The 27,826-nt window shown below is 52.3% G+C and overlaps 10 protein-coding genes across 10 annotated transcripts; 7 read left to right on the plus strand and 3 right to left on the minus strand.

Annotated features, from left to right (window-relative positions):
- Positions 1–491: 491 nt before the first annotated feature.
- Positions 492–3,432, plus strand: N7477_006067 (uncharacterized protein; the record flags this gene model as incomplete). Its single annotated transcript, XM_056967730.1, has 2 exons — positions 492–3,171; positions 3,269–3,432. 2 exons carry the CDS (start codon positions 492–494, stop codon positions 3,430–3,432), a joined length of 2,844 nt encoding a protein of 947 aa, XP_056822484.1.
- A 491-nt stretch (positions 3,433–3,923) lies between these two features.
- N7477_006068 (uncharacterized protein) lies at positions 3,924–4,566 on the plus strand (the record flags this gene model as incomplete). Its single annotated transcript, XM_056967731.1, has 2 exons — positions 3,924–3,938; positions 3,991–4,566. 2 exons carry the CDS (start codon positions 3,924–3,926, stop codon positions 4,564–4,566), a joined length of 591 nt encoding a protein of 196 aa, XP_056822485.1.
- A 546-nt stretch (positions 4,567–5,112) lies between these two features.
- Positions 5,113–6,696, plus strand: N7477_006069 (putative aminotransferase; the record flags this gene model as incomplete). The annotated part of the gene is made up of 7 exons (XM_056967732.1): positions 5,113–5,191; positions 5,306–5,339; positions 5,393–5,522; positions 5,575–5,895; positions 5,947–6,024; positions 6,080–6,587; positions 6,641–6,696. The coding sequence occupies 7 exons, from the start codon at positions 5,113–5,115 to the stop codon at positions 6,694–6,696; spliced, it is 1,206 nt and encodes a 401-aa protein (XP_056822486.1).
- A 1,715-nt stretch (positions 6,697–8,411) lies between these two features.
- N7477_006070 (putative G1/S-specific cyclin Pcl5) lies at positions 8,412–10,494 on the plus strand (the record flags this gene model as incomplete). Its single annotated transcript, XM_056967733.1, has 3 exons — positions 8,412–8,820; positions 8,892–9,490; positions 9,562–10,494. 3 exons carry the CDS (start codon positions 8,412–8,414, stop codon positions 10,492–10,494), a joined length of 1,941 nt encoding a protein of 646 aa, XP_056822487.1.
- A 938-nt stretch (positions 10,495–11,432) lies between these two features.
- On the plus strand, positions 11,433–12,251 carry N7477_006071 (uncharacterized protein; the record flags this gene model as incomplete). Its single annotated transcript, XM_056967734.1, has 1 exon — positions 11,433–12,251. The coding sequence occupies one exon, from the start codon at positions 11,433–11,435 to the stop codon at positions 12,249–12,251; it is 819 nt and encodes a 272-aa protein (XP_056822488.1).
- A 301-nt stretch (positions 12,252–12,552) lies between these two features.
- N7477_006072 (nucleobase cation symporter-1 family protein) lies at positions 12,553–14,355 on the plus strand (the record flags this gene model as incomplete). Its single annotated transcript, XM_056967735.1, has 3 exons — positions 12,553–12,688; positions 12,789–13,399; positions 13,456–14,355. The coding sequence occupies 3 exons, from the start codon at positions 12,553–12,555 to the stop codon at positions 14,353–14,355; spliced, it is 1,647 nt and encodes a 548-aa protein (XP_056822489.1).
- A 436-nt stretch (positions 14,356–14,791) lies between these two features.
- N7477_006073 (IPI1/TEX10 family protein) lies at positions 14,792–15,933 on the minus strand (the record flags this gene model as incomplete). Its single annotated transcript, XM_056967736.1, has 3 exons — positions 14,792–15,696; positions 15,752–15,824; positions 15,886–15,933. 3 exons carry the CDS (start codon positions 15,931–15,933, stop codon positions 14,792–14,794), a joined length of 1,026 nt encoding a protein of 341 aa, XP_056822490.1.
- A 551-nt stretch (positions 15,934–16,484) lies between these two features.
- On the plus strand, positions 16,485–16,959 carry N7477_006074 (uncharacterized protein; the record flags this gene model as incomplete). Its single annotated transcript, XM_056967737.1, has 2 exons — positions 16,485–16,530; positions 16,592–16,959. The coding sequence occupies 2 exons, from the start codon at positions 16,485–16,487 to the stop codon at positions 16,957–16,959; spliced, it is 414 nt and encodes a 137-aa protein (XP_056822491.1).
- A 2,092-nt stretch (positions 16,960–19,051) lies between these two features.
- Positions 19,052–21,119, minus strand: N7477_006075 (rDNA-binding RNA polymerase I transcriptional factor; the record flags this gene model as incomplete). The annotated part of the gene is made up of 2 exons (XM_056967738.1): positions 19,052–20,358; positions 20,420–21,119. The coding sequence occupies 2 exons, from the start codon at positions 21,117–21,119 to the stop codon at positions 19,052–19,054; spliced, it is 2,007 nt and encodes a 668-aa protein (XP_056822492.1).
- Positions 21,120–25,680: 4,561 nt separating this feature from the next.
- N7477_006076 (uncharacterized protein) lies at positions 25,681–26,442 on the minus strand (the record flags this gene model as incomplete). Its single annotated transcript, XM_056967739.1, has 1 exon — positions 25,681–26,442. One exon carries the CDS (start codon positions 26,440–26,442, stop codon positions 25,681–25,683), a length of 762 nt encoding a protein of 253 aa, XP_056822493.1.
- Positions 26,443–27,826: the final 1,384 nt, after the last annotated feature.

Consider the following 27,826-nt stretch of genomic DNA (forward strand, 5'->3'; position numbering starts at 1 on the left):
AGCTTCAGCCGTGCCCTTCTGAGGCTATCTGCCTATACCGGGCCCAAAGTACTCCTGCATCCTGATCGCCCAGTCTAGGGCCTCTTTTCTTTTTTGCCCCCCTCTCCCGGAGGAGAGACGACAGCTCAACTCAAAATGCAATTATTATAAACCCAGCTCCCTCCTTTCAGTTGCCTTGTCTCAGCTGGCCCTCTCGCTTCTTTTGCTCTTCGCTCTCATTCGATCCCACTCGACGCCTATCTTTACCTATGTACATACTGTCCTGTTTTGTACATATTCCCTCCCACTGTGCATCGGCTCCGTTGCCGCATATATCCCCCTCTTGTCTCGGATTTATCAGGTAGGCTCGTCGTTCGTCGCTCTTGCCTTTTGTTTTCTTTCTCTATACGACAATGATTTAACATCTGGGAGCTCTTGCAGCTTTGCGCGTCGACGAGCCCCTATGAAACCCGCATCTGGTCGGATTGGAAACCCGCCCACTTGATGTCCCTATGCAGTATTGGAATACAATACATGATAGTGACGTCGCACCGAGTCCCATTGTTCCGACTTATCGGCCCAATCCACCTTCCAAGCGAAGGCATCCCAGTATGTCTTCCCCGACCTCTGCCGCGGCGGAGAATGCCCGACCTAGCTTTGGTAGCGTGGGTAGCATGGCAAGGCCCCAGGCTCGCTCAGCGGGTATGGCAGAAAGGCCGGGGCGAAATGAGAATTTGTCAGATCTAGTTCGCTTCTTTCAAACCCAGAACATGCCCGCCCCACCGGTGGTCACCACTCCAGACAGTACAACGGCACTCCCGGTCGTTCACTCTCCGCCAAAGGGATTCATTGAAAATGCGGGAAAGGTAGACAAGGAGGACAAGGTGGGGAAAGAGCAATTGAAGCCCTTGCATCGCCGACTACTGCAGTTTACCCAGCGCCAGAAGAAAGAACCGTCATTACCCAAGTCTAAACAAGACGAACAACAAAAACAGATTGAGGCCCTAATGAGAGAAGGATATCTCTTTTCGGGTTCCTCAAAACCTGCGTCGAGCTCCAAGTCGACCAGGTCGACCAGGTCAATCAGGTCAAAGAACAGCATTGACCACAAGAGCAGTATCGATCGTGCTTCAATATCGAGTTCCAAGAGGCACGACGTCGAAACAATTGGCCAGCCATGGTTGGAAAAGCAGAACCAGGGCGGTAGCCCGATGCTCCCCAGCGATGACAAACGTTGCCTGGCCTCCTTGGACCTGGGAGATTTCGGGGCCATGGTTGATGCTGCCGTCTCTCCGTCATCAACGGACGAATCTTCATCAACTCCCTACCGTCCATCACAAAGCAGTCAACACTCTGCTTCCCAATCGACTTCAGCTCTGCCGTTACCGAGCTCTTTGTCTGATACCCGCCCACAAAATGCTCACAGGGCGTCTACATCAATTGCCTCTACCGTTAATACTCAGGATAGTGGGTCATTAAATGGCTTCACTAACCGGCTCTCCAGCTCTACTAATTCGAGCACTCGAGCTGCGGATTGTGGTGTCACACCTTCATCTTTGGCCCGCAGTAATGCTCCTGCGAGCATGCATACCATCGCATCTTCAGATCAGTCTGTAAACAGCGAGCTGAAGCAAGAACAAGACTCAGCTAAACCCACAGATCGCGTTCCCTCAAATCCGCCTAGCTTGAAATTATTCCCCGACGTCAGTCCGCGTGTCTCCAGTAAGAACGCCTGGAGGCTGTCGGCAGTGCCTCGATATCAAACTCCCATTGGGAAGCCTTTGAGTGCCAAAGATGAGCAGGCTGAGACTCCGATCACTGTCAAGCCTGGAGATCATGAAACATCATCTGAGAATCCGCCGGGGCCCGCAGATAGTGAAGCAAAAATTGACCGCCCTGGTGCTTCGAAGTTTTCAAAAAAGTCGATCATGACATCGAAAGCTGCAGTTCCAACACCCCCGCCACCTGCCCAAAGCAAGGTCAAGCCTCGGCCACAATCGTTGACATTGGGAGCCCTTCAAGCCTTCCCTCTTCCAGCACCTACTAGGCCTTTGCCCTCCATTCCTGATGCCAGAGGTTCTCCCAATACCCATCTGGATGTCAAAGCAAACTTAGCCATTCGGGTAATGCGATCAGGATCAGGGCTCCGAATTCTGGACTTGCAAACTTCGCAGCCTTCCCCTATTGCCGAGGACCCGTCCGAGCCTGAAGCTCGCCCTGCAACTGTACTCGGGTGTGTTGATGAAGGAGATGCATCAGGTGAGCATCAGAGCTTGCACCCGCGTGCATCTCTGGAGTGTTCCAAGTCCGCCGTACCCGACGAGCCTACCCCAACGCGGCGATCATCTAGTGTCTGCGCTCCTCGCATGCAGGATCTTCAGGAAACCCCGGTGGAGCGCGACGGTGATCTGAGAATTTTAGAGGGAGAAGCTGTCGCAGACTCTCCTGTTCTAGGACGGCAACACATTTCCACAGAGACCCAAGGAAAGCGTCATCTACGCAAAGATCTGCATATCAACTCCCGCGTCGACCGGAAGAACCTCCCATTTGGCCTGCCATCTCCTCCTCCGACTGCATCCCTTCCAACAGATCCTCCTCAGATGTCTGTCGAGCGATCTGTACGTCATCGCAACTTTACTGCCCCCTCGGGAGCGTCGGTGCCATCTTCGAGAAAATTGGATCACCATCGGGTCTCGATCATCTCCCGCAGCAACAGCTCCCGAAGTAGTCTTCGCCATGAGAGCATCCCCGAATCATACGAGCCCAACCACTGCGAGTCCCCTATTCCTTCATCCGACGACGAGGGCTTCGGTCCCCAATCCCAATCCACGCGTGGACGCCGCCCTGCCGAAACATATTCCAAACGCAAGGACCCGGCCCGCCGTGGTTATGACACTCTTGATGCCCGAACTAGCCATACTCGGCTTCGCTACGCCCATCAGTCTCGACCTTTGACGCCACAGGGTCGCAGCAGCCATAGTATGGAAAAGCCTGTATCACCGCATTCCCAGTATTCCCAATCGCCGCACCGCTCTCGGGATTCTCAGAACAGCTACCGCTCCAAACCTGCACGGGGCCCTGTGCCCGACTTCCTCGAGGATCGCATCGCCAACCTTGAGCGTCAAAATCAAGTGCTCCAGGCCGCTCTCATGGCGGCACTCAATGCTGGCGTTGTCAAGAACCACATGGATGGTATGCCCGACTCTTCTTTGTCTTCCATGTTCCCCTCCTCAGGAATGGGAAACCACTACCAGTACCGACACAGCTCTCGCCCAGAGAGCTGGGTTAGTTCCTTCTCGCAGCAGTGAACACAGTGGATTCGAAACTTCGAGTTCATTGCAAGACAGACGAGCCGATGTCCGCCAACTCGATGACATGATCGAGGACATTGAGTCCGGCTGGTTGTCTGATAAATCAAGTCTCAGTGGACCTCACACGGCTCGCCACCATTGATTCTCGGACCATCTCTCCTTTCATGACCCGACACGATCTTTTTGAGCCGCTACGATTTTTCTCTCTTTCTTTCCGTCTTGATGATTTGCTTGTATTTAAACTTCTCTCGAAGATACCACCTTTGTTCCGTATGTACTGCTACTTGAATGTGCACATATATTCTTGCGCCTTCACGTCTTCTAAGAAATCATTATACACCATTTGATCAATTGAACCATCTTTACCACGCATGTTCACTATCGTGATATCTATAAAATCCGTAGGGCATTCGAGCCATGTGATCCGCTTAGTCAGTCCATTTTGGTCTGGGAGCTTCAATCAATTGCAAGTAAACGAACATGCAGTCGGAAGAGCAAATACAACAAAAACCGGGCACTCGTCAAGCAAAGAAGCCGCTCTGCACTGTGATGAGTTGTGTGTCCTGTTAATTCGTATCCAGCCGCCTCGTCCACCGCCCTCCTCTCACCCTTCTTACCCCCCCCCGCAGAACAATGGCCAACCCTCCAGTGAGCAGCACTCTGCCTTTTCTGTCTTCCAGGTCTGACTTATGAAAAGCAGCGCACGCAGCAGGTGCCCCAACATGTTACCGCGCTACTCTCTCACCTCACCTCCCGCCCGGGTGTCCAATCCACCCTGATTCTATCCCGCAAAGACGGCTCTATCATTCAAAGCACCGGACAGCTCGCGATCCAAGAGTCAACTGCTCGTCAGATATCGTTGGATTCATCTACAGCTGACCAGAGCCCGATCGCTCAATCCTCCGACTCGTCTCCTGCCTCGCCCGCTACTCCTTCCCCTACGTATCAGCCCTCGCAAGCAGAGACTCTAGCTGCGCACATTTTCGCATACGTCTCCAGTGCCTCCGCCTTGGGCATTTCGCTCTCCAAGCCTACCCAGACCAGCGAGGTTTCTGATACGGCTTTGAACGGGTATGGAACATATGGAAACGGCACAGCTCCACAAGAAGACCGAGATGCAGACCGAGATCGTGACGAGGACGAAGTGAAGCTGCTCCGTATGCGCACGCGGAAACATGAGATTGTCGTCGTACCGGATCGGAAGTACCTACTTTGTGTTGTGCATGATGCAGCACATGCGAGTGCTGGACCCGGGGCTGCTGCTCGTACGCGATAGTCGGTGAAATCTCCGCCTTTGTGCTGTCGCGACTGTGTCTCTTTGACTGATTACTGTCTTTTCTTTTCTTTCCTTTTCTTCTCTTTTATTTCTTGTCTGTATATGGGCTTTGGACTTCATTTTCATCTGGCGTATACCCAGCCGATCGAGGCGAGATTCATTTTGCGTCATGATTGTTGAGGCTTGCATTTGTAGTGTTTTTTCTCCGCTCCCCATTATATGTTTACGGGTATGGAAAAGTTGGCATCCGGTTTACCACCTTTGAGTATGGCCTGCGGATCTGCGTGCATATTTTGGATGTTCACAGACGGTTACAAATTTATCATGTTCAGCCACAGATTGATAGAAACCGAGAGCTCTCACAGGTTACTTGCTTTCCCATGTTTGGCACTCGATAGACCGGATCTCGGCTGATGGCAATGCCACTATGGGCTGTCCGGAACAAGTCCGTTATCAAACTAGATCCACTACCCCTCTCCTCACCCGGAGGAATGTCGTATTCCCAATCTCTTCATTCTTCACCAGCAATACTTGACATTCACTAGCATGGCTTCATTTGACGTGGCAGCCGCCCGCGCCCAGTTTCCGGCTTTACAGCAGGAGCAGATCTTTATGGACAATGCGGGTAAGTGGCATCTTTGGCGCATAGTCTCGAAGCTAGAAACCCCGAGATCAACGGTTCCCGGGCCAGTTTCGGCCTTCTAGAGGGCCGTGTGATCTATCACTCACCATTATCTAGGAGGTAGTCAAGTTCTGGGCAATGTAGCGAATTCGTAGGCCTGACGTGTTCATACCCGAAAGAATATGGTGGCTGAGATTGTCATAGTATCCGATCCTATCTGTTAAACACCAACGTCCAGCTCGGTGCCACATACAAGATCTCCCAAACAGCGACTTCAGCGTATACCGAGGCATATAAGGTGGCTGCCCGATTTATCAATGCTGAGCCAGAAGAGGTATCCTCGGTTTGATGTGATGATGCCGGAACTATACTGATCCCCAATCCAGATCAGTATCGGAGTTTCAACTACCCAGCTCCTGCATAATCTTTCCACGGCCCTCAAAGTCCAACACGGTGATGAGTTGATCCTGTCCAAGTTGAATCATGAAGCCAACACAGCTCCCTGGGTTCAGGTTGCAGATCGTTTGAACCTGACGGTCAAGTGGTGGGCTGCTTCTGATCCGACGAACCCCGTCTGTGACCTTGCCGAGCTGAAGAGTCTGCTGTCGGACAAGACACGTCTCGTCGCTTGTCCTCATGTTTCCAATATCACTGGAACCATCACTCCGGTCCGGGCAATTGCCGATGCTGTTCACGCGTATCCGCGAGTAAGTGGCTCTAGGATGTGAAGCCGCCGAACACTCACACCCAATCTACAGGCACTACTCTGCGTGGACGGCGTGGCTTTCGCACCGCACCGACAGGTCAACGTACGGGCCCTCGGAGTCGACTTCTATGTAAGTCTCCGTTTATTTCCCCTGATGAGACGCTTGGCTCAAAGCCCCCATCTAGGCCTTCTCCTGGTACAAAGTCTACGGTCCACATCTGGCGCAACTATACGCCTCGCAGCGTATCCAGAACCAGATCCAGTCCCTCGCCCACTTCTTCAAGCCCAGTAACACGCTTGATCTGAAGCTCAACCTGTCATCCGCCAACTATGAGCTCACCCAGAGTATTCCAGCCGTAGTGGAGTACTTTGGCGCCGAGCCGAACAAGACCTGGGCGGAAATGGCAGCCTACGAGGAGCGGCTGCAGCGGATTCTACTGGACTTCTTAACTGCGAATGACCGCATTACCGTCATTGGTGAGCCGTCTTCCAGTAGAGATTTGCGCGTGCCGGTCATTAGCTTCACGGTGCGAGGCATTCGTAGCCAGCAACTAGTTGAGGCGATCGAAGGCCGGTCTACCTACGGATTCCGTAGTGGCCACATGTACAGTCACCGGCTGCTAACGGAGGTCTGTGGCCTAGCCGATGTCGAGGACGGTGTGGTCCGGGTTAGTCTCCTGCACTATAACTCCGGTACGTAGTGTGATAACAAAGAGGCTTTTTCCATCATGCTAACTAGGCAACAGAGGCCGAGGTTGAGGGACTAGTGAAGGTCCTGGGTGAGGTTCTGGCATCGCTATAGATTTGATCAACCCCTTAGCATGTTTGATTCGGTCTAGCGGGCATCTCCTGTGTGTACGAGCCCCTACACGGTGGCTCTGTTGGAAGAGCCTATTTTAGTCTGAGTCATTGGGGGCTCATTCGGATGGCTTTTCCGGTATCTATTTTGCCCTTGGACTATGAGCCTGGGAATGGGAGGACCACATTTACACCTAAGCTCGGTGCGAGTTCGGAGGATAGTTACAGCCCTGTCCAGTAGCACGAAAATTCAGCCTGGGATAACAATCTCCACAGAACTATCTAGACTTGTGTCGATAGCTAATGACGAGGACTAGCATGGAAGAAGATTACCGAATGATACTGCAGATACCCCGGCAGTAACAATGGACTAATGATACTAAGCGCCCGCTATCGGGGCCCCAGCAAGTGGATGGCCTCCACCGTTGTATGTGCAGCATTTGGAGGAAAGCCAGGTCCGAACTGCAAGTCTACCTAACCTGGGGTCAGACCGTACTTGTGACCAACCCAACATAAGAGTCAAATCCGACATCATTTCAAGTCCCCTAGAGTCCCTAGGGTCCGTAAGAGTTCCTAGAGCCGTCGTGCCCGACAGTTTCGACGACGCAGGTCTCCCCAACCAGCAACGCCGATCGGAGGCAGCACCAATGAGGGTGGATCTGATAGTGGGACACTGGGGAATCTCGATGCTTGTCATTGGATCGGGCGAAGAACCAGCGTGGCAACGCTCCCGAAACAGGTGAGTCAAACAGAGGTTAGGCAACATTCGTTAGTGACATCGTCTCGAGTCTCACGACCTGGGATTCTATAGCATTGTCCCGTAGAGTATCGAATGAATGGAATATGACTATAGTATGACAGGCTCCTGTTAACGTATCCGTCGATGTCTCATGAATTACATGAAATGATCAGGGGTACCGAGGGACAAAGGACCAAAGGACACGATACTGCAGTGACTCACCGTACCACGGCTGCATCCGGGATTTTTTATCCTCAAACCTCTGCGCCTCCCTTTCACTCCCGCCACCTTCTTCGCCACAGTGTGACTCCCCTCTCTTAGTCAAATGTGTTGTTAGGAGTCATACGTGGTGAGCCTAAAAACCTCTTCTTCTAATCCCAAATCTACCTAAACTCCTCCCCGCCCCCCCCGTCGCCTCTTCGCCTCCACCCACTTCCTTTGCGGCCCCCCCCCCAACCCCATCTTTCCTGCCTAGTCACTTCAACGACTGCCTTGTCATAAGATCCTCCTTCTTGTGTCCATGGTCCGTTAGGTGCCTTGAGATCTTCTTTTCGACTCATCCTGTTATCAAAATGTATACTGCGTCCTCGATCCCGATCGCCCGTGTTGCCGCTATCGACCTCCGCTTCCTCACCGCTGGCTCCGTCTAAAGCCTTGAGAGTCATCTTCGTTCCGGTGTTCATATAGCCCAACACTGGTGTGATCGGTCCTTTGTCTTTTTCGCCTTGTCTTTCGACTTTACATACTCTTTTTCTATTATAGCGGACCTCCTACTCCGCTACTGTCTCCTCTCCAAATACTTTTAATACTTCTCGGTGTCAACCTGGCGCTTCTCAACTTCTAGGCTTTGCCGTCGCCTGCGCTCCAAGACGGCTTCTGTCTCCTCGGCCTTCGTTCCCGGTTCCCTGATTAACGGTTTTCTTGACACTACGGTTCAAATCGGACCATTCCCTTCCTCGGTTGCGCCCTGAATATCTTCCATGAACCCCTCCGCGCTTCCGGATATGTCGGGGATGGACGTCTTGGGTTTGCACCTTTCAAACCCAAGCCAAGCTAAACATCCCTATGCCTCCTCTATCTCCTCCTCCGCCTCCTCCTCGTCCTCTTCCGTCTTCTCTCTTGATGCACAAAGTTCCATCTCCTCAACCGCCACAAACCCGGTCGATGTGATTTGGGAGAATGATGCAGACGGGCAGTTAGTCGGAAGAAACGGGTCTTGCCCTCGTGTCTTCAAGGGTATTCCTAAAGTTGAAGGTCCGGTACCCCCGGAGCTGCGTATGCACCCGCGCCGTACCAGTAGTGCCTCCGCCAACGGTTCTGCCGCCCGTCCTCCGCCGTGTCTGCTTCGGCAGTCCGAGCGCAAGAACAATTTCGTCGATAATCTCGTCGGTAAGTCGTGTGGATATATTCTCCTCAAAAAATTCACCCCTCGCTGAACCTGTTCTTTGCCTTCTTTAAAGATACGGCGTCGCAGATTGTTGAAAATATCTGGCCGCTGTCGGCCGCAGTATCCCGCAGCGATGCTGCGACCGGGTCAAAAGGGGTCCTACCCCTTCGGACATTTATTCAGGAAACGCTCCGTCGCTCTCGCACTAGTTACAGTACTTTGCAAGTTGCTTTGTACTATTTGATCAAGATCAAGCCCCATGTGCCTGCCCACGACCTGACCAAGGAACAACACCGGGATCAGTCGACGATGCGGGCCATGCAGTGCGGTCGTCGTATGTTCTTGGCCGCTCTGATCTTGGCCTCCAAGTATCTGCAAGACCGCAACTACTCTGCCCGAGCATGGAGTAAAATTTCCGGCCTGAATACTTTGGAAATTAACCAAAATGAGTTGATGTTCCTCCAAGCGGTTGGTTGGCGTTTGCACATCTCTGAGGCCACCTTCCAGCGATGGACCGATCTGGTTCTGAAGCTGACTCCGGGTGCCGGTGGGCCTCCGGCCGGCGAAGGTCAGTGCTGGCGCACCGTCCTGCCCCGTCTGACTCCCGAGTTGGATGCTGTCGATTCTGACCCGATGACCCCGGTTTCGGCCATGGGCGGCATGGATCTCGGTGTATCTGAATTTCCCTCGCCGCGCAGTGTCTCGAGCAACGAGTCTATCCGGATATCTTCCTCCGACCAAAGTCCGACTTGCCCTCGGAGCCTACCCCGGACTTTGGAGCCGACTCCGCGCATCGAGTTCATCAACCCGCCTCTACCCGCTATCCGCGCCCTCAGATGCTTCCCACCCCTCAAATGACCCCTCAGTCACATATCGCCTCTGCTCCTGCTGTGAGTTTGGCTACGTGTGGTGTTCGCCGCTCCTCCATCGGTACGGCCATGTCGCAGGCTCAGAATTTGGGTATGGCGCGCTCGACACTCGATCAGCGCCCGCCTCCCTCGTTCTACACTCGGCATACCTCGTACGATGGTTATCCGGCTGCGGTCCGTCGGTCCTCTCTGGCTCGTTCGACTTCGTCGGTATCGTCCCCGGATTCGATGGTGTCAGATGTATCGACTCTTTCATCCCGTTCCTCGCGGTCCTCCTCGGTGTCCTCGAATGCTTCCGGCACAGGTGCCCCGGCCCCATCCCGGCTGGCCGTCAAGGCTACCCTGCGTTGCACCAGTAACTCGCTCAAGGAGAGCCGTAAGACCCTGGCTATTGCCTCTCCCATTGATGAGAGCGCTCTGGTTGATCTGTATAGCTCCCCTGACGCGTACCCCGGTGCGATGGGCTCTGCCCCGGATCTGTCCATCTTCACGCTGGATTCCAGTTTGAGCGAAGCTGCCCAGAGTCTATGTGAGCTATCGGGCGCGACTCCTCAGCTGCGTCAGACGCGTAAACGCGGACGTACCGGCTCGGATGATCTGCTCCTCCAATCCCATGTTCGTCATCTGATCGATGCTGGTGCCTCGGGTGACTCCTCGGTGCTTCCCGACGGTCATCTGGCGAATTCCTTCCTTGTTCGCGATGGAACTGCGGTCTCGGGACCTGCCGGCATGAAGCGAGCCTGTTGTGGCAGCGAGGCACGCAAGGTCGCGCTCAACCCGGGCCTGCGTGCGAAATATTTGAATTAAGCGGTGCGTTAACGGATCTTTGCGTTCTTGTGAGGTCTAGAAAAAGCGCGTCTTTTCTGTTCTCCGGATGATGATTCCCTCTTTGCCCTCCCTTCTTTCTTTTGGCATACCGAACCCGGGTTGTCTTTTGCCCTTTGTACATACCCCTTTTTTGACCCCGGGCTTCGTGGTTGCCATGCGAGTTTGAATCAAAAGCTTCGCAAGTGTACGATGTACGCGGTACCCCCTCTTCACCTCTTTCTTTTCCCTTTTTTCTTTTTCTTTGTTGCACACGGAGTGTGATGGGCATGGGACGGGTCTGTTCTTATTTAACTACTCATGGGGACGTGATGAGTCTATCTTCATCCCCTGGCGCTTTGGCGCCTCGAGTGGATATCTACGGCGTCCAGACCACGGAATAGGTTCGCGTGGATAGCCGAATCGTACAGTTATTTGATCTCAGACTTTCCAAGAGGTTTCCGTGTTTTGAGTGAACGCTTTTTTCCAGCCCTAGAATGTAGATTTGGGATGTAAACGCTACTGCCCTGATGTAGGAGCCTGGGGAGAACGTTGTAGGTCTTCGGTGTCTAAATGAATATCGTTCCCATCAGATGCGCCTTGCTACACTTTTGGTTGATCAGGATTACCTTGCCGGACAAGTGGATGAACTAGAAAATATCAAACATAGAGCATAGAACACAGAATATACTACAGCCAGCCCACAGCGGCGTGATCGACTACGATGCCCCGAAGACGTAATAGCGAGTCGTGAGGAGTTCCTTCCCTGTTTAGGATCCGGTATAATTGTGGTGCCATCAGATAAGATCAGGCGACTCCGCGTCTCCGAATCTCCGCAAAGTCCATCCTCGTCCCCCCCCCCCCACCACCCCACCCACTTACTTTCAACTTTCATTCGACTTCGATAGCTCCGAGAACTTCGGTTTCTGGGATACCAAACCATGCTACCTCCATCTTTTCTTCTGGGGCTCCTCGCCTTGTGCTCTGTGCCCACCTCTGCCTGGGTGATTCCGCAGACCGTTTTGGGTCCTGCAAACCTTCTGGAGTCGACATCTCAGGAAGACGGCCATGCCCTCGCCCGTCCATCCTGGTTTACCTCGGCCCTGATGGCTCGTCGTATGCTGGCTCTGTCTTCCTCTGGGGTTATCGCAACCACTTTCCCGGACACCATCCCTCCCACGGGTCGGACTCCGTCGTCGGTCGCAGGTCTTCCCATTGGTCTGCGTGAGTACATCGCCGACTGTGACGGGTCGCTACCAGACGAACTGTCCCACGGGGATAATGGGGACCCTACCATCCTGGCCCTGCGCGTGGCCACTACGTTCCAGAATATCGGGGCTGGTTCGAACCTCAGTCTCGAGTTGGACTGGTGGGACCATCTTGCCGATGCGAGACCTGTCTATCCCGGTCTGCCTGATAGCCCTGCTGCCCTGCCTCGGATTACCTTGTTCGGATACCTGGAACCTCTCCCCGAGCTGTCGGCTTCTGCATCGGCGACCCTCGAGAAGTGCTTCCTGGGATCCCACCCGGATGCCAAAGTCTGGTTGCCTGGGGTATCTGGTTCCCCGCATGCTAGCTTCTGGGCTCGAATGGTGGTGACACAGGCCTACTGGATCGGAGGATTTGGTGATGTGCAACAGATCGGCTGGATGAACGTGACAGAGTGGAAAGGGATCCGACGCCACGGCAGTGTGGACGTCGGGGATGGCCGGGGATGGGAAGATGTGCGACTCCCGGGGGAAAAAGAGACCCTGATATGATAATCGAAGAATCCGAAAGGGTGTTGGGACCTTTTGCTTTGGCCGAACTACAGTCTTTGGCGGTCGCTCATTCGTTCATTTCGTTATCTATGTGCAGAGAGCTGCAGGGATGCGCTTATCATCTTATCAAAGCGTTGACATACTTGATATACCATTGATCTCCTGTAATTGCCCTTGACCCCCTAAATACCCATTGTCACCGGCTCGGCGTGAGATCAGTCCTGAGATTTGCAGTTGGGTGTTGCTTCTGTTGCTGTCACTGTTCAACCTGTACCTGCAGAGCCTTGGATCTTCCCCCGCCATGCGCCTCGCCTGGCCGCGACTCCGCGTTTCACAGGCCCAATCGGCCTTTGCAGAAGGCAATGCGCGATGGACCAACCGTGACTTAGATCCGATCCCGCAGTTGGCACGGAAATGGGGCGTCTGGAGCTTAGTAGGTACGTTCGGCGTTGTGCACTATTCATGATCTTTACCTCACCCGTTGGTATACGTGCTGACTATCCCTAGCATACTGGATCTCCGATGCGTTCAATGCAGCGACATGGCAGTTTGCCAGCAGTATCATCGCCGTTGGTCTCACCTACAAGGAGGCCATTGCCATCGTGGCCATCGGGTTCTTCATCATGTCCTTCGTGATCGCCGGTAATGGGGCTGTCGGGGCCATCTATCACGTCCCTTTCCCTGTGATCGCTCGTGCCAGTTGGGGTTTCTGGGGTTCATACATTGCGATTATCTCTCGTGTCATTCTGGCTATCTTCTGGTTTGCGATTCAGAATGTGAACGGTGGCAATGCCGTGCGGGTCATGCTCGGCGCCATCTGGCCGAGCTACTTGACCTTGCCAAATGGAATTCCCCAGTCCCAGGGCATCACGACCAATGGGATGGTCGCCTTTCTCATCTTCTGGCTTGTTCAATTCCCCTTTCTCTGCATTCATCCGAATAAGCTGCGCTGGTTGTTCGCCGTCAAGTCGGTTCTCGTGCCTATCGCCTGGATTGCCATGTTGATCTGGGCTTTTGTATCCGAGAAGGACGGTGGAGGTGTCTTTGCCCAACAAACTGCGACTGTCTCGGGATCTCAATACAGTTGGCTCTTTTTGGCAAGCATGACTTCGGTCCTGGGCAACTATGCGACTCTCAGTGTCAACCAGGTACGTTCATCCCTTGGAACGAGGACATCATGATATATAAAACTCATCGCCCACAGTCGGATTTCTCTCGTTACTCTCGCGTCAACCCTCGCTGGCAGCTCCTCTACATCCCGATGCTGCCAATTATCTTTACGTTGATCGCTTTCATCGGTATTGCGGCTTCATCTGCTGGCCAGACTAAATACAAACTCGCCGCCATTCCCTGGGACCCAACTGTCCTGATCAGCTACTGGCCCAACCGCGCCTGTCGCTTCTTCGGCGCTGCCTCCTTTGCACTAGCATCCCTGGGAGTGAATATCTCCGCCAATTCCCTGTCTGCCGCAAATGACTTCACCGCACTCGCTCCTGAATACATCAACATCCGTCGCGGCCAGATCCTCTGTGCGTTGCTGTCTTGGGCCCTCGTGCCATGGAAGATTCTTGAATCGGCCGGGAATTTTTTGCATTTCATGTCAGCGTATGCCATCTTCCTCGGCCCCATCGCTGCAATTATGCTGTTTGATTTCTGGGTCGTCAATAAGCGCAAGTATGATGTTCTTGCGCTATACCAGCCCCGGAACCCCATCTATCGTTACAGCTGTGCCATCCCCGGACTTTCAGGCAAAGTCGTCTCCGGCTTCAACTGGCGTGCCCTGGTGGCTTTCATTGTGGGTGTCACGCCCAATTTGCCAGGTCTGATTAATGCCGTGACCCCGAGCATCGATGTCGGCGTAGGTGTTCATCCCTATCAGTTCGGTTGGTTGCTGGGCTTTTTGGCTACGACTTGTGTCTACTTGGCATTGTCACATTGGTTCCCTGAGCGTGATGCGCAGATTGAGCGTGCCGTTCTTCCTGATGAGATCTATGAGGAGAGAGTCGCTGTGGTGGAAGGTGTGGAGACGGATAGTTGCGATCGAGTGCAGGTTACGAGGGATGAGAAATCACTCGCAGGAATGGCTGCGGAGAAGAAATTATAGGGTTGCGCATGTTTCTATTGTCATGAGGACTATTTTGAGACATCTAACTTGTGAATGTCGGAGCAGTCTGTCGCTGCTATGCTGTACATGATACGATGCTTGATACCCTCTAATCCTGTTTCACTGATGAAACTCGGCGTGGCCAGTTCGGGAGGGTCACTTTCTTGCCATCAAGCCCAAGCTCGCGAAAGTGGCCACGATTCGTCCAAAGCAGTCGCGAATTTAGTAATCCGCGTGGAAGCTGTATGCCTTCGCCTAGGTAGCAAGGATTGGACCGCCTATTTAGATGACGGAATGTACTGTTTCTCTATGAGCCCGATTGCGTTCGAGTCCATGCTTCTGGCTCGTGGACATTCACTAAGAGGCTTCGCTATCCCAAGCCTGGCAGAGATGTATACCGGATGTGGATGGTCGAGAAATTATAGAAAGATAGCCTTCACGGCCCCGGGCCATAAGCAACGGCCTCTTTGAGCACCTTGTTTACGCCGGACGATGCACGACCCAGCTCGCCGCCCTCTTCCCTCGCACTCTTCAATCCTCGATCAAGAGCCGACAAGAAGCGATTCTGAAACACTCGGTACCGATCCTCGCGGGTCTCGTACATCTCCCCTTCCTCGTCGCGCGGCTGTCCGAACAAGTTCAGATAGGCGTACGGGGCCGTTGACTCCGTGCTCATGTGGTGAGCCGTCTGGCAAAGAGGGAAAGCCCAGGTCGAGGAAAGCTCCGGATCGGATGAGCCACTGGAGCCACTGGGCGGTCCAATGCCTGCATCCAAGAACTCTGCTAGGGCGCCCAGTACCTTGATCATGGGCTTACCCTTGCTACCGGATTTGCCGAACGAAGCCCGGTTCGATGACCACCGTGATGACTCCTCGGTATGCCATCCCAATACGGACAAGAAGCAGTTCATGGTCTTGACCCATCCGCCGGCACTGGCTACCACATTTTCGCCCGCTGCCTCGACCATCCAAGACAAGATCTCGACGGCAGAGACGCGAATATCTGCGGCAAGATGTGTCATGCCGGCGCGCACGTATGGGAGAAGCTGCCCGACATGATCCTGTACATCATTGTGCGGCAAGGTACGAAGAAACTTGAGGAGCTGGGTGCGCACGTTGTTGCTTGAGTCGAGGATGAGCGGGAGAAGGTTCGGGAGCATTACGCTCACAGGCTGTGGAAGAGGCTGGTTTACTGGTCGCGATGCGATTGCGGTGGTCAGGTGGGCGAGGGAGTCGCGGCGCTGTGTGTCGGATTTAGATGAGAGGAGGGAGAGGAAGTGTGAGAATTGGCTGTTAGAGGTAGGTGCGGCGACATGGAGCGATTGCTGGTTGAGCGTGATTGCTTTGAAGGGTCAGCGTTAATCTTCAACACCCCCACTAGAGGGACATGTGCCTACCCTTGGCTCGGAAGCTGGTGTCTGTGAAGTTCTCCGGCTTGGCCTTGGCCTTGCCGACCTTGAGCTTGGGTTTCTGCGCAAATCAGTCAGGCTATACACCGGGGAAAATAAACGGGGGAGCCAATCATCCTAACCTGGAAGTCCTTCTGCTTCTCCTTCTTTCGTTTGGCGCTGGATCCCATGGCGGCGGTTGGAGTTGTTGAGTTGAAGCAAGCACCGCTTCTTTTTTTTCTCCAAACGGTGATCCACACTGTCTATCCACACGTGACGCCGATAAGCGCCCGAAAGGTCAGGTGTCAATCTAACCCAGCAGGAAAAATCGTATCAGTTGATTGTCCAACCATCATGAGAATGAATATGGAAATCCGTATATGTTCTAGCAGATGCCATTGATCATTTATATAGTACATTTGTAATGTGAACATCGACAGAAGGGGATCATTTGAACGGCTACATCTACCTAGTTCTAGGATTCAGCTTATCGAGCGCCGGGTGCATGTCCATGAAGATCCACCGAAAATCCACTTATTGCAGTTATATTCACCATAATCGTAAAATAGGGAAATGCAGACAATTCGACACGAGGACCTTGATGGCATCGACTGCCATATGAATGCTAGACCCTGCACGTGGGTGCCCGCCATCGCGCATTCCTCTTTGCGAGTCCTGCGTTCGGTTGATCTCCCCCATAATCTTTTACCCGTATCAATAGAACTGAAGGTTGGTGCCCAGCATGCACCTCCTCACTCGCGCCGAGGCTCCAGACTGGTTTGAGCCCAGTTCGTTCATCCTGTCGGGTTATCGCTCGCCAACTGGCTCGTGGGCTGCGTCGCTCTCCAGCTGGGTTCTATTGTCACAATGAGTCAGGCAACATCTTCTCCCACCTGCTGCCCGGCTTAATTCTCGCCTGGAGAGGTCTGCAGGTTGGGTTCGATTTGAGTCATCCTGATGAAGCGGTTGTCGCTCTGCATCTGGTATCGGCTGTTCTGTGCCTGTCGCTGTCGGCACTATATCATACCGGTCTGAATCACTCACCGCCGGTTGCGCACCGTTGGCTGCGATTGGACTATGGAGGGATATTGGCGTTGATCCTTGGAAATCTCCTGAGTGGAGTGCACTTTGGATTTTATTGCGATCCTGTTCTCAAGATGCGGTACTGGTCACTGGTGGGTTCGATGGGTGGGATATCACTGGAGTCGGAGACCTGATCTAACCCTCCAGCGATAGATGTTTGCTCCCAGTAGGGGTACAGGCATGATTCTTCTGAGTCCATGGTTCCGCGCTCCTGAATGGCGAGGTCCGCCTGATCAGTTGTATCGCGACCGGCATGTCTGCTTTTGCGCCAATTAGTCATGCACGGAATCTCGGGGGAACTGCGTACGTCTTGAGAATCGGCGTACCGTATTACATGTTGGAAGGCGCATTTCTGCTGGTTGGATGTTATATCTATCAGGTAGGCACTTCTGCTTCGAGACCATCGTTCACCCGCTTACTTCTCAGCACCGAATACCCGAGTCGTTGTACCCCCGATCGCTTTGATATCTGGGGCCATTCGCATACACTGTGGCATATGTTTGTGGTATTTTCCGTCGTCGCTCATGTGGTCGGTCTGGGGAGTGCGCGAGACTTTAACAGTCGAAACGAGTGTCGACTGAGACAGGTGTATTGATTCCAACAAGACTCTCCTTTGTGCTTTATGTTTCTCCAGCCCCAGTCTGACCAGATTATCTTTGAATTGATGGACAATGTTGATCGAGGTAAACCCCAAGGACTAGGTCGATCCCATGGCATAGCCGCCCGGTCCAACATGTCCTGCTTGTCAAATTCCCGAAGTGGTTGTTGACTGAGCTCGTAACCTCGATGGCGTATACCAGTCGAGATGTCTGACTCGTGCCGGGCAGTGGTTGAATTTCCCCTTGCAAGAATGGTTCCAGAAACATTCTTGAGACTCGGACCAATACATGTTCGGCGAAGGAAAGTGATGAGCCATGCCCAGACAGGGCCGAAGGGACACGGGACTGCCTGTTGTAAAGGTGTCCGATGTCCCAAATTTGGCCGAACGTGGTCCGAGAGCTCTATCGATGCACATGTGGGTCAGGAAGTTCATGTGTAGGATGAGAACGTTAGTGGAGAAGCATGACTCCGGTCCTTGCGGCGTCGCCCTGCATTCAATCTAATAGCCGTAGACGGATCGTGCCAGGGAATAAAATCACTGCGAAGTGAAGAATGCGAGTATTCCGAGGGAGTTCAACACGATCAACCGTTGCAGAGCAAGATATGAACGTATCAGGCCGGATGGAGGCGTTGATGGAGATGACGTTGATTTATCCACAGAGGATCCATGCAGGCGGACCACATCTCACCCCACATTAATGCCTGTGGAGGTCTACGCTGCAAGTATACAGAACACCAGATTCGTCTACGATAACATGCGACCCGAAGTAGGCAGTGGCAAATAGCATAGTAATGTCATAACAATCGTAGTCAAATTCAAGTCTAGGAGGGAACCACACACACATACACACATAAAAACACACATAAAAGTCTGCTCAGCAGCGCAAGGGAAATGAAAGAAGGCGAGGTAAAAGTGGAAATAAAATCAGAAAATCAGACAAGAGATGCGCACTTCTGATCGGCCCCGAGCTGACTAGAACAAACAACAAAAAAACAGCCGGGGTCCGAAACAGACGCGATTGTATCAATCAAATCAGATCATCAAGCAGGCGTAGCATATTAAAAAAAAAAAGGGGAAAAACATGAAGCATGGGATTGCAAAGCCACGCGAGACCACCAACAATGGGGACATTAATCGTGTAATGGATGGCATTAGTGGGAGAGTGACCAGCTTCGTCATGCTGGGAGACATTGGCAGAATGAGAAATTGGGTGATTAGAGACTCATGGTGAGCCATTCCCACTCCTGGCTTGCGCCCTGACCACCTGCAATACTATGATTGGCGGGGTTGGCCGCGGCGGGGAGGCATAGCTGGCGCCAGGGGTACGACCTTGGATCGTGACTTGGAGCTGATCTATAAGCGAAGCTGGAATATGTGAATAGTTTCTCATTTTTTTTTTCCTGGCTGTGACAAGGCAATGAAGTATAAGCCATCATCTATCAAAGCAGGTCGTAGGTGCTATGCACGCTCAAAAGCACGATATCATCAAGAATCAAAGAGTATGGTATCGAGTACTTTTGTGAATAGAGAAAAAAGAAATTGAGCCAGAACGCCGCGCTGAATGAAACATGATGTAAATCCAAAAAAAAAAATAAAAAATGTTGATAGCCATCGGAATAGATGCATCACTCCTCGTCAGTGCCAGTGGCATCTTCATCGTCATCGTCACCGTCGTCGTCGGCTCCGCTATCTGAGTCGTCTGCGGCGTCCAATCCTGGGATACCGCGCCACTCAACGTAGTCACCTTCCAACCAGCGACGGCTGCGCGGGAGCTGGTAGGGATCAAAGGGGAAGTAAGCGTCAAGCTGGTAGCCGAGTTGGTCACCTGCGCGAGTCTCACGGCCGACGTTATTGAAATTGGACATGCTAGAAATGCTTCGGAATGCTGAGATGCGGACACGCTTGTTCGTCTCGATAAGAGTGAAGACGTAGAGGAATTGGAAATGGTGGGCGATGCGGGCAAATTCGTTGACGATACCGGGCGAGCAGATCTTGAGGGGATTCAAACGAGAGTGGATCGCGTTGTTAAGAACCTCCTTGATGTGAGGAGGAAATGTGACTTCGCTAGGGTCCAGCTCTTCCACCTGCTCGGGACTATCGCCCTCAGCGGCAGCGGTGGTCAAGTCACGCCAACGGAAGCAGAAAATGTACAGCAGTGCTTGCGTGGTGGAGTAGAATGGAGCGTAGCGACGAAGGTCAGGGCCACGGCAACCAGGTTCGTGGGCTATCCGCATCTCGTTCAGATGATTGGCCAAAGTGTCGAAGACTTCACGAACGACATCCCCGGGAATGTGCGCGCCTCGAGCAACAAAGCTGGCCAGATATGCAGCTGCAGACTGGCGCGTAATACCAGGCTTCTGTGTGTGTAGAATGAGTTTCGTACAAGTAGCGGTGAATTGGTGTACCAGCTGCGGAGAAATCTGGGAGAAGTGAAACAGGAGGAATTGTGTGTGTCGTGACTTGTATGTCGGGAGAATAATTGATTCGAAGTGGCCCAGGAGAAGTTTCAGAGCGTTTTCCTGATCGTCGTGGCGGCCAGTCGTGAAAGAGCGAGTGTAATATTCGAAAAGAACGTCAATCATTCCATCCACTTTGTGAATGTTACTCTTCATCACCGAAACACGTTGTTCCTCACTATCCTCGTCATCGCTCAGGTCTGATTCGTCATCACTACCCAACTCCTCTTCCTCATCGGCTGCGACATTCAGAAGCTCTTCCTCGAGCTCTTCTTCGAAATCTTCCAAATCGGCTTGAATCTGAACGTCAACCTTGACTAGCTTCTCAGTGATCAGAGCTAGGATGTCGGACTGGAGTTCTGGAGCGTAGCTTGAAATGTGTATGATGTTGCGAGTGTAGGCGACGTAGGATTTCGCCGGGTCGGTTTCGTACGGGAATTGTTGAGCCAGGATAGGCGACAATGTGCTACTTCCGGCTGGAATAAGTCGCATCACATAGCGTAGCGCCATGTGAACTCGGGAGTAAATCTCAGGCACCGGGACAATAGGGTAACCGGGCAGCTGACCGGTGCCGCGGGGGAACACCAGCGAGTGGTGTGAGCAGCATTTTGAAAATTGGACTGAGGAATGTGCCCTGGGCCGCCGCAAGGTTGCCGAGGAAGCGAATATAGAGCTTGACGTAAGACTCGTCCCGACCTAGCCACTCGCTGTTGATGATGGCATTGACAAGACCGCTGCAATCCCGGTCCAGGGAGGCGACATGGGAGAGCAGACCCATCAAGTGGTGTCTCAGTGTTGTGTGCGAGGGGAGATCGTAGTGATACAAAGGGTCGTCGGCTTTCTTCGGGTCGGCTGAGAAGATGGCCTTGATTTGGTCGTAAGCCTCGCTATCGCCGGCGGAAACATGTCGATGAATAGCCCGACGAACGGCCTCACGGACCACACCCACGTTCTGGGCAGAGTTCAATGGGTCGACCTGGCTCGGGGCGTGTTGCATCTGAATGTTCGTGTCGAAGGTGACGCGGGCGCGCTTCTTGTTGGGAGCGGAGACCTCGTTGAACCGGTCCGTGGGGGACGAGCGAGACACATCGAAGTCCACCTCGTCCATCTTGCGTTTTGTGCCGGTCTTGGAGGATTTCAGGATGGATACGGGGGAGGATGCGGAGAGCATTTTGGAGCGGTCGCCGGAGGAAATGGGCGTGAGCGCCGGGTTGTAAGCACTGGCAATGGAGACCATGGCCCCAGGCTTTGAAGGAATGGAGTGGAAAGGAATCTAGAAGGACCAGAGATTCTTCAACATTGAACGGCCTGTCCCTCCGGCAAGACGGAGAATAACAGCGTGGGAATGTTGATGAGAATTGCCCTGGAGCTTGAGGGCAAGTAAGCACACGACCGTCGAAACGGTTGGCTATTGAATTCTGTGCTACAGTTTGAGGGGCTTTTACCACAGGCAACAGTATCAACCCATGGAAGTCATTCACTCAAGTCGGAATAATCGATAAAACGGATGCTGATATTGAGAAAGCGTCGACGAGGTACTTTGCATGGGGGCTCAAGCGAAATTTTTTCCCTTGCGCGCTGTGGGGCTGCGGAGACCCGTGACTTGGACCTCAGAGCGGTGTGTTTGCACCAAGCCTAATCGGGTAACATTGTATTATGTCATCATGTGCTCATCGCGTCCTGATGCTCGAGGCATCAATATTGTCTCATGTCCACGCGATTTACTCACGTTGTACACTTCGTAAGACTAGCCCGTAATTAACCGAAATGCGTGAATTACTGTAGCTCACCATGTTCAGTGTTATGATGGCAAGATCAACGGACGCGGTCCTGTTGTATGCTATTTTGATCCTCGTTCGACATCTCGCAATCTCGTTTGTTTCGACTGTGTCGAGTTGTCGCTCGTCCGGTATCGATATATATACATATTTGCGACTAGTAGGTCAAAGTGGCCCCCAAGGACGACGGTTTGCGTCGCGTACTTCGCATGGTGATGAGATATGACTAGTGGTCAGGCTAGAGGCTAAGCTGATGGCTGCTCTCAAATGATGTTTCACCTACTTTACAGATGGAAGCACTCTGAGAGAGGCCGCATCTTTGACCTTAGGGGGGAATGTATTCAGAACGAGTGGCATCAACAGTGTGGTACTTCGAACCGGTTGTTCCTTGTTACCTCGAGCCCACTCTTGGGTTGAGAGATCAGTGTACGCTATGAACGACCTCATGCTGTGGCCGCCGCGGCTACCTTGGTATTTTGCTTCCTGTCTTTCTTCTCTACCCTATTCTTGGCAAGATTCGTCGTCGTGGAAGGACCGACCGCCCTGACGGTCTTTAGACTATTTCCGAGCCCGAGGATGTCACTTTCGAGTAAGAGCCGCCATGCCCCACTGCGACGCTCACGCTAATAGCCATAGGATTGTCGCCGTCCACGGCCTCGGGGCACATCCGGGATACACCTAGACAAGTGTCCCTGCGAGATCAACCGATTCGAATCACGGCCAACGCGTCCACCTTTTGAGAGACCTATTAAGAGACCTATTAAGAGATGACTTTCCGAACGCAAGAATCCTGGCCTTCGCGCACAACTCCGACCGGTTAATCGATGCCCCGGTCACGTTAGCGCAGCAAATCGGCGATCGGTTACTAGACGAGTTAGTGAAGCATCGGTCAAAATAGTAGGTGAGGACTATAAAACCCAAAGAAGATAAGGCTAATAGAGGCCACAGTGCGTGCCGATCGTCTTCATCGGCCATAGCTTCGGGGGTATCGTCATAAAAGAGGTATGCCGTAACACTATTCGCTTTCATATAGACTTAAGCCCATCCACAGGCCTTGTGCAAGCCTGGGGACGCTACAAGAGACGTCGTCGACAGCACTTATGGCATCGTTTTCCTCGGGACCCCTCACCAAGGGTCACCTATATCGAGTCTCGGGACCGTTGCAGCCCGTATGACCGGATTTTTAGGGTCCAGTACCGCGCTGCTCCTCTCCCTGGCGAGCTACCGGGCATAGCTCTCCGACTTGGGTATACGTTTTCGTTCAGTGCATTAAAGAGAAAGAGGCTCGACGATAGAAGACCGAGATCGTAGCCTTCTGCGAAGAGAAGCCTATACGCATGCTGGGATAGCTATCTGTCGGCTTGGTAGGTGCTGCTGTCCCTCTGTTGGAAGCTCTCTAACATCCCTGAGATTATCCCTACGGACTCGGCCCGAGGCGGCTATGCTGCTAAAACCGTTTTTATCGATGCAGAACCACTCTGGAGTAAATATAGCATTTCAAAGACTATAACGGTCGTGATCGATGTTCCCGATAAATACGAGGGGGACTAGGATATCACGACAGTTAGTAAGTTACTGATGCAGACCGATCGTTCGAAAGTCGTCCCCGTGAATTTCTTCGTCACTAGCAGGTTTGAGCCTCCGAATCGTCTAGGGTTCCAGGATATTCAAGATAAATTCATCGAGTTTCCTCTTCACAAGATCCTATAGCCCATAATCGAGCGGGACATCGCAACCCATCTTAAGGTTCCCACTGGACGAGATTCGGCGGAATTTTCAAATCCATCTATTTTCTCGACAGATCTATTTGGCCGAACTCAACCAAGTTCCAAACCCTCCTAGGTAAATCAATTCCGCTGTTTATCTTCGCGGCCACTGCCTGCCACTTCATCGAGGACTATCGATAAGGCGGCGGCGGGCCAGATAACCGGGCTTCAGCAGATACTCCAACAGGAGACTCGTGGGCATCTCGACCAAACATACCTACCTACCCTAAATCAGATAATTTACGGACCTAAGTCCTCCGCGCGTCGCACTGCAATTAGCGAGTTCAACCAAAATATGGGCTCGATCGTCACCATCGCAAATCCTCTTAGCGCTATGCCACTGGCGAGGCTCCTCGGCATTTCCACTGGATACATCAAAAATAGATTGGAGCTACTTCACTATATACTGGACATCCTAACCGATGCTACTAGTCCAATTAGAATATTTCACGAATCGTTTAGGGACTTTCCTATTCGTCCTGACCCGGAAGACGTTCACGAATTCTTTATTAATGAGGAGGTCACTCAGAAGAAGCTTACAGATAGATGTCTTCAGCTACTCTCCGAGAGTGGATTTCTGAAAAAAGATATCTGTGGACTAGGAGCACCAGGGGAAATCTCGTACTACCGTCGACCAACAAACAATTGACCGGTGCCTGCCGTCAGAGGCTTAATATGCGTGCCTTTACTAGGTGCATCACTTGAAGAGGAGCAGAGTTACACTTAATGATGGAAGTCTATCGCTCCAATTCCTTCGTAGCCACTTCCTCCACTGACTTAAAGCTTTATGCCTTATAGGGAAGATATCGGAGGATATTAGGCTAATCCATGAATTATAGGGCCTGGTTAGTGTAAGTCACTTCTATAACTATCTAGATATCTTTCTTCATGTACTAATTGATATAGGGCGACTGCAATTCTGCCGTGTGTGATTTACGACATGATATAAGAAGATTTACTCTCACAAATGCGTATGTAAGCCGGTATTACTCCCCTGCAACTCTACTGTTCCGAGCTAGTGTTTGCACTAGCACAAAGTGTCATCAAAGTGACATTTCTCGGCGAGATGCCAGAAAGTATACAGAGGCGACTAGCGGTGATAGATTCTTAGAGCTCACATCTACAGAACGCTCGAGGGCCATTCCGGTCCGGTCCGGTCTGTGGCCTTCCCCCGGACAGCCAAACGATGGCTTCAGGCTCGTTTGATCATACGGTTAAGCTCTGAGATACTAAGACGGGCAAAGAACTACGGACCTTCGAGGGCTATTCCGACGCGCGTCTGTCTTTGGTCAAATTTCATCTAAGCCCAATCCTTAAGTTTCCATAGCAAATGACTGGATCGCCTTTAGCGAAAACCTTATATGGCTCCCTGCTGGGTATCGGAATTTCCATTGCTCAGCTATAGAGGGTAGCATTCTTGCTCTTGGATGTGTTAATCGGAGGGTTTTGATTGTTGGTTTCCGCACTGATCAGTTGACTTATCGTTGTACTCAGTGTACTCTTAATTGTTTTCTGATATCTATCCAAGAAGAGAGCATGGGTTAGCATAACAATTCTTGTAGCATCATTGAGCGCTTTCAATTGCTGGACCTTTACCCCATTTTGACGCGATTATAAAACGAAGGCAAGTTGCCACCAGTTTCGATCTGGTATCCAAGGACGTTTCGGGTGTTCTACAATGTGCCTTACTCCCGCCTGGGTATTTTCATGTTCGTGACAGTACCAAGATGACGTAAATATAGACTAACACCAGATCTATACTAGTGGCCCCTTTGTGGCGCTGAGAAAGAGCGAAAGAGTGTGAATCTTGTAGAAGCCGAACATGTCGTCTACTGTACATGCTATTGACGCAATGATACGCGATATTACGCGGGGAATTTGACAAACTACCGAGACCTGATCTCTAACTACAACTTTTCAATGTGAATGTTGGTTTGCTCGCGTGGAACCATGATGACCGAGTAATAGGACTAAAAGGTCTAGAGTAAATGACAGACGCCGTTGAGAAGCTTTCAGATCTGAAAACCAAACGATCAAGATGCGAAAATCACAGAGGTAAAGGGGAATAGGAGACCGAACGCGGAGATACGAGTGGGTCCGCCCATGATATCGTGCAGGGGAATAACAAGTAGGGGTCGTAAGAGAGGGAATAAAGTTGGTCGTAACGGGCGCAAGAAAGAATCCAGTCTTCTGCAGTCCGCTGAAAGTCGTTGATTACCCCGGTTCAACCGGGTCAGGAAGATATCAATGAATTTCACAGCCAGGCTGTGACACCGATGGGGCCGATGGTGTCATCAAAGATACTGCCGTAAAGCTCCTCGACTTCGAGAAGGTAATCGTCGACGGTGAACTTGATAAGTCCTTTGCGATGGAGAATTCGCTCTTCTTCATCCATAAAGTGCGCGGCGCCGAATTCCTCTGCCACCTCATTCACCTGCTCCAATTCCTTGCCAAACGGGTGCGCCTCCTGCTTGAACATATCCTGCGAGGCCCGAATGGTCGAGTTGCTGCGAGTAGGGTTCAGTGGAGGAGGCGACATCCGCTGGGAGCGCCTGCGCGCAAGCTCCTGGTGAGAGCGCTTCGTGTGAGAGAGCGCCCGCTTGGGAATCATCGGGGCGTCGGTCGAAGAGGCAGAATTGGTAGAGGAGCGAGGATGGCTAGTCACTGTGGCGGATCGCTTTGGGAAATAGGATGGATGCGCGTCGATCGGGAATGACTCGTAAGGCGATTGGTCGGGAGTGGTGAGACCGGACGAAGCGTAACTCTGGGGAGACACGGCGAAATCGTCGTCGCGCGACTGCAGCGATGAAGCGGACGAAGGATTAGGCGAGTGCAAATCGGGAGCATTGTAAGCCAACATGTTGGTAGTGGACAGCAGCTGGACCGGGCCTGAAATATCGCCTCGCTTGATGGTGCCAGAATTGTATCGAACATGCCCTTCGCCACGGTACGGCATGGGGGCCGACACTTCCGGACGCTTGTTGCGCTTGGTAAAAGCACGAGTAATGGTCGACATGATGGATTAGGGAAAGTGTACTGTTCGCGACTCAGACGTGGCTTGCGATCGACGCTGGTCCGTCAACGAGTTTCTGACGGGATGAGGGATTCAAAGGTGCTTCAGATCGCTCTCTTAGGTAATTTGGGTTCCGTTATCCCAAAACACTCGGTTTGGTCTCGAATGCGATAACGAAGTCTCGCGTGGCAGGCGATGGCGGATGCGGAGACGACGAGGAATGGAGATCACTACCAGGAATGTCCGGTATCAGATCGTGGGAGATGTTTGAGTATGGAATCTTTGAAGGCGATTGTGTTCTAGCACAATTCCAAAATGAATGGCGAGACCTCACTAGGAATTTCGCGCAGCAAAATCGCGAGGGTCAGTCTCTTTATAGTCCTTGTCTAGGGCCGGTTAAGGGAGAGAATGAGAAGCGTTCAACCAGGACGTTCCAGATACGGGTACAAGAAGAATAATAAAGGGAGTCCAGGATCACGGATCACAGATTCTAGGACGGAAGAAATGAAGTTGAAAGGAATGAAGGGAAAGCCAAAAGCAAAGGGCCCAAGAGAGGTTGGTAAGAAGAGAAGAAGGGGGAGGGGAGTCCAAGTCCCTTACACCAGTAATCGCGGAGACCGGGCGCTTAGGTTTTGTGATTTGGCTGGGCTCTTCTCTATGGTCATGCTCTGGCCCACCTAGTTCGAACGGATGGCAAAGGAATTAAGTCGCCCACGGTTCGCTTCGGTTTTGATGGATCCCGAGTTCTTCCTTCGTCCACTCTCAAGTCTCAGACTCCTGGACTCCAGTGTTCTGGGCATGTTCTGGGCATGTTCTGGGCTCTCCGTGGCGAACGGTTTGTCCGGACCCTTCTACATTGTACCCTAATGTGTCCTTTTTTTTTTTTGTTTTTTCTTTCTTTGCCATTTGACCGTTTAATTGTCCCTTGGAAAGATACACAAAACCCAGAAATAGCCCATGTCTGGAAGGGGGCCATCTCCCCAGCCCTGGGTATGGAGGGCGATCCCTTCGGGTCAGATGCTACATGCAGACTCGACAGAACTCGACGTGGACAAGGGGAGGTTCTGTCATGGTGTGTCACTGCGAGTCACCACGTGAAAAGAATCTACGTCTCGAGTTCACGTGCAGGAACGGACTGGAATTGGGATGAAACGGACTGGTCTCTCTTAGCTCCCTCGAGAAATTCGGAGTCCGTTTCACCACTGACCACTAAATATCGTTCCATCCTAAATGCAGTCTGTGCTCCGGGAATCCGACGCGATCGACAGGGCCACGCACGGCTGGTAATATCTGGTAATATCTGCACCTAGGCCAATCATCACTCCCTCCGTCGGACACCCAATCAGACGAGGTCGTTCCGGTGTGACCGCTGGAGGAGCTGCAGGGT

Source organism: Penicillium maclennaniae (assembly GCF_028827695.1).
Source record: "Penicillium maclennaniae strain IBT 15551 chromosome Unknown utg000005l:1.0-2652337.0:1.0-2654196.0, whole genome shotgun sequence".
NCBI classification, from domain to species: domain Eukaryota; kingdom Fungi; phylum Ascomycota; class Eurotiomycetes; order Eurotiales; family Aspergillaceae; genus Penicillium; species Penicillium maclennaniae.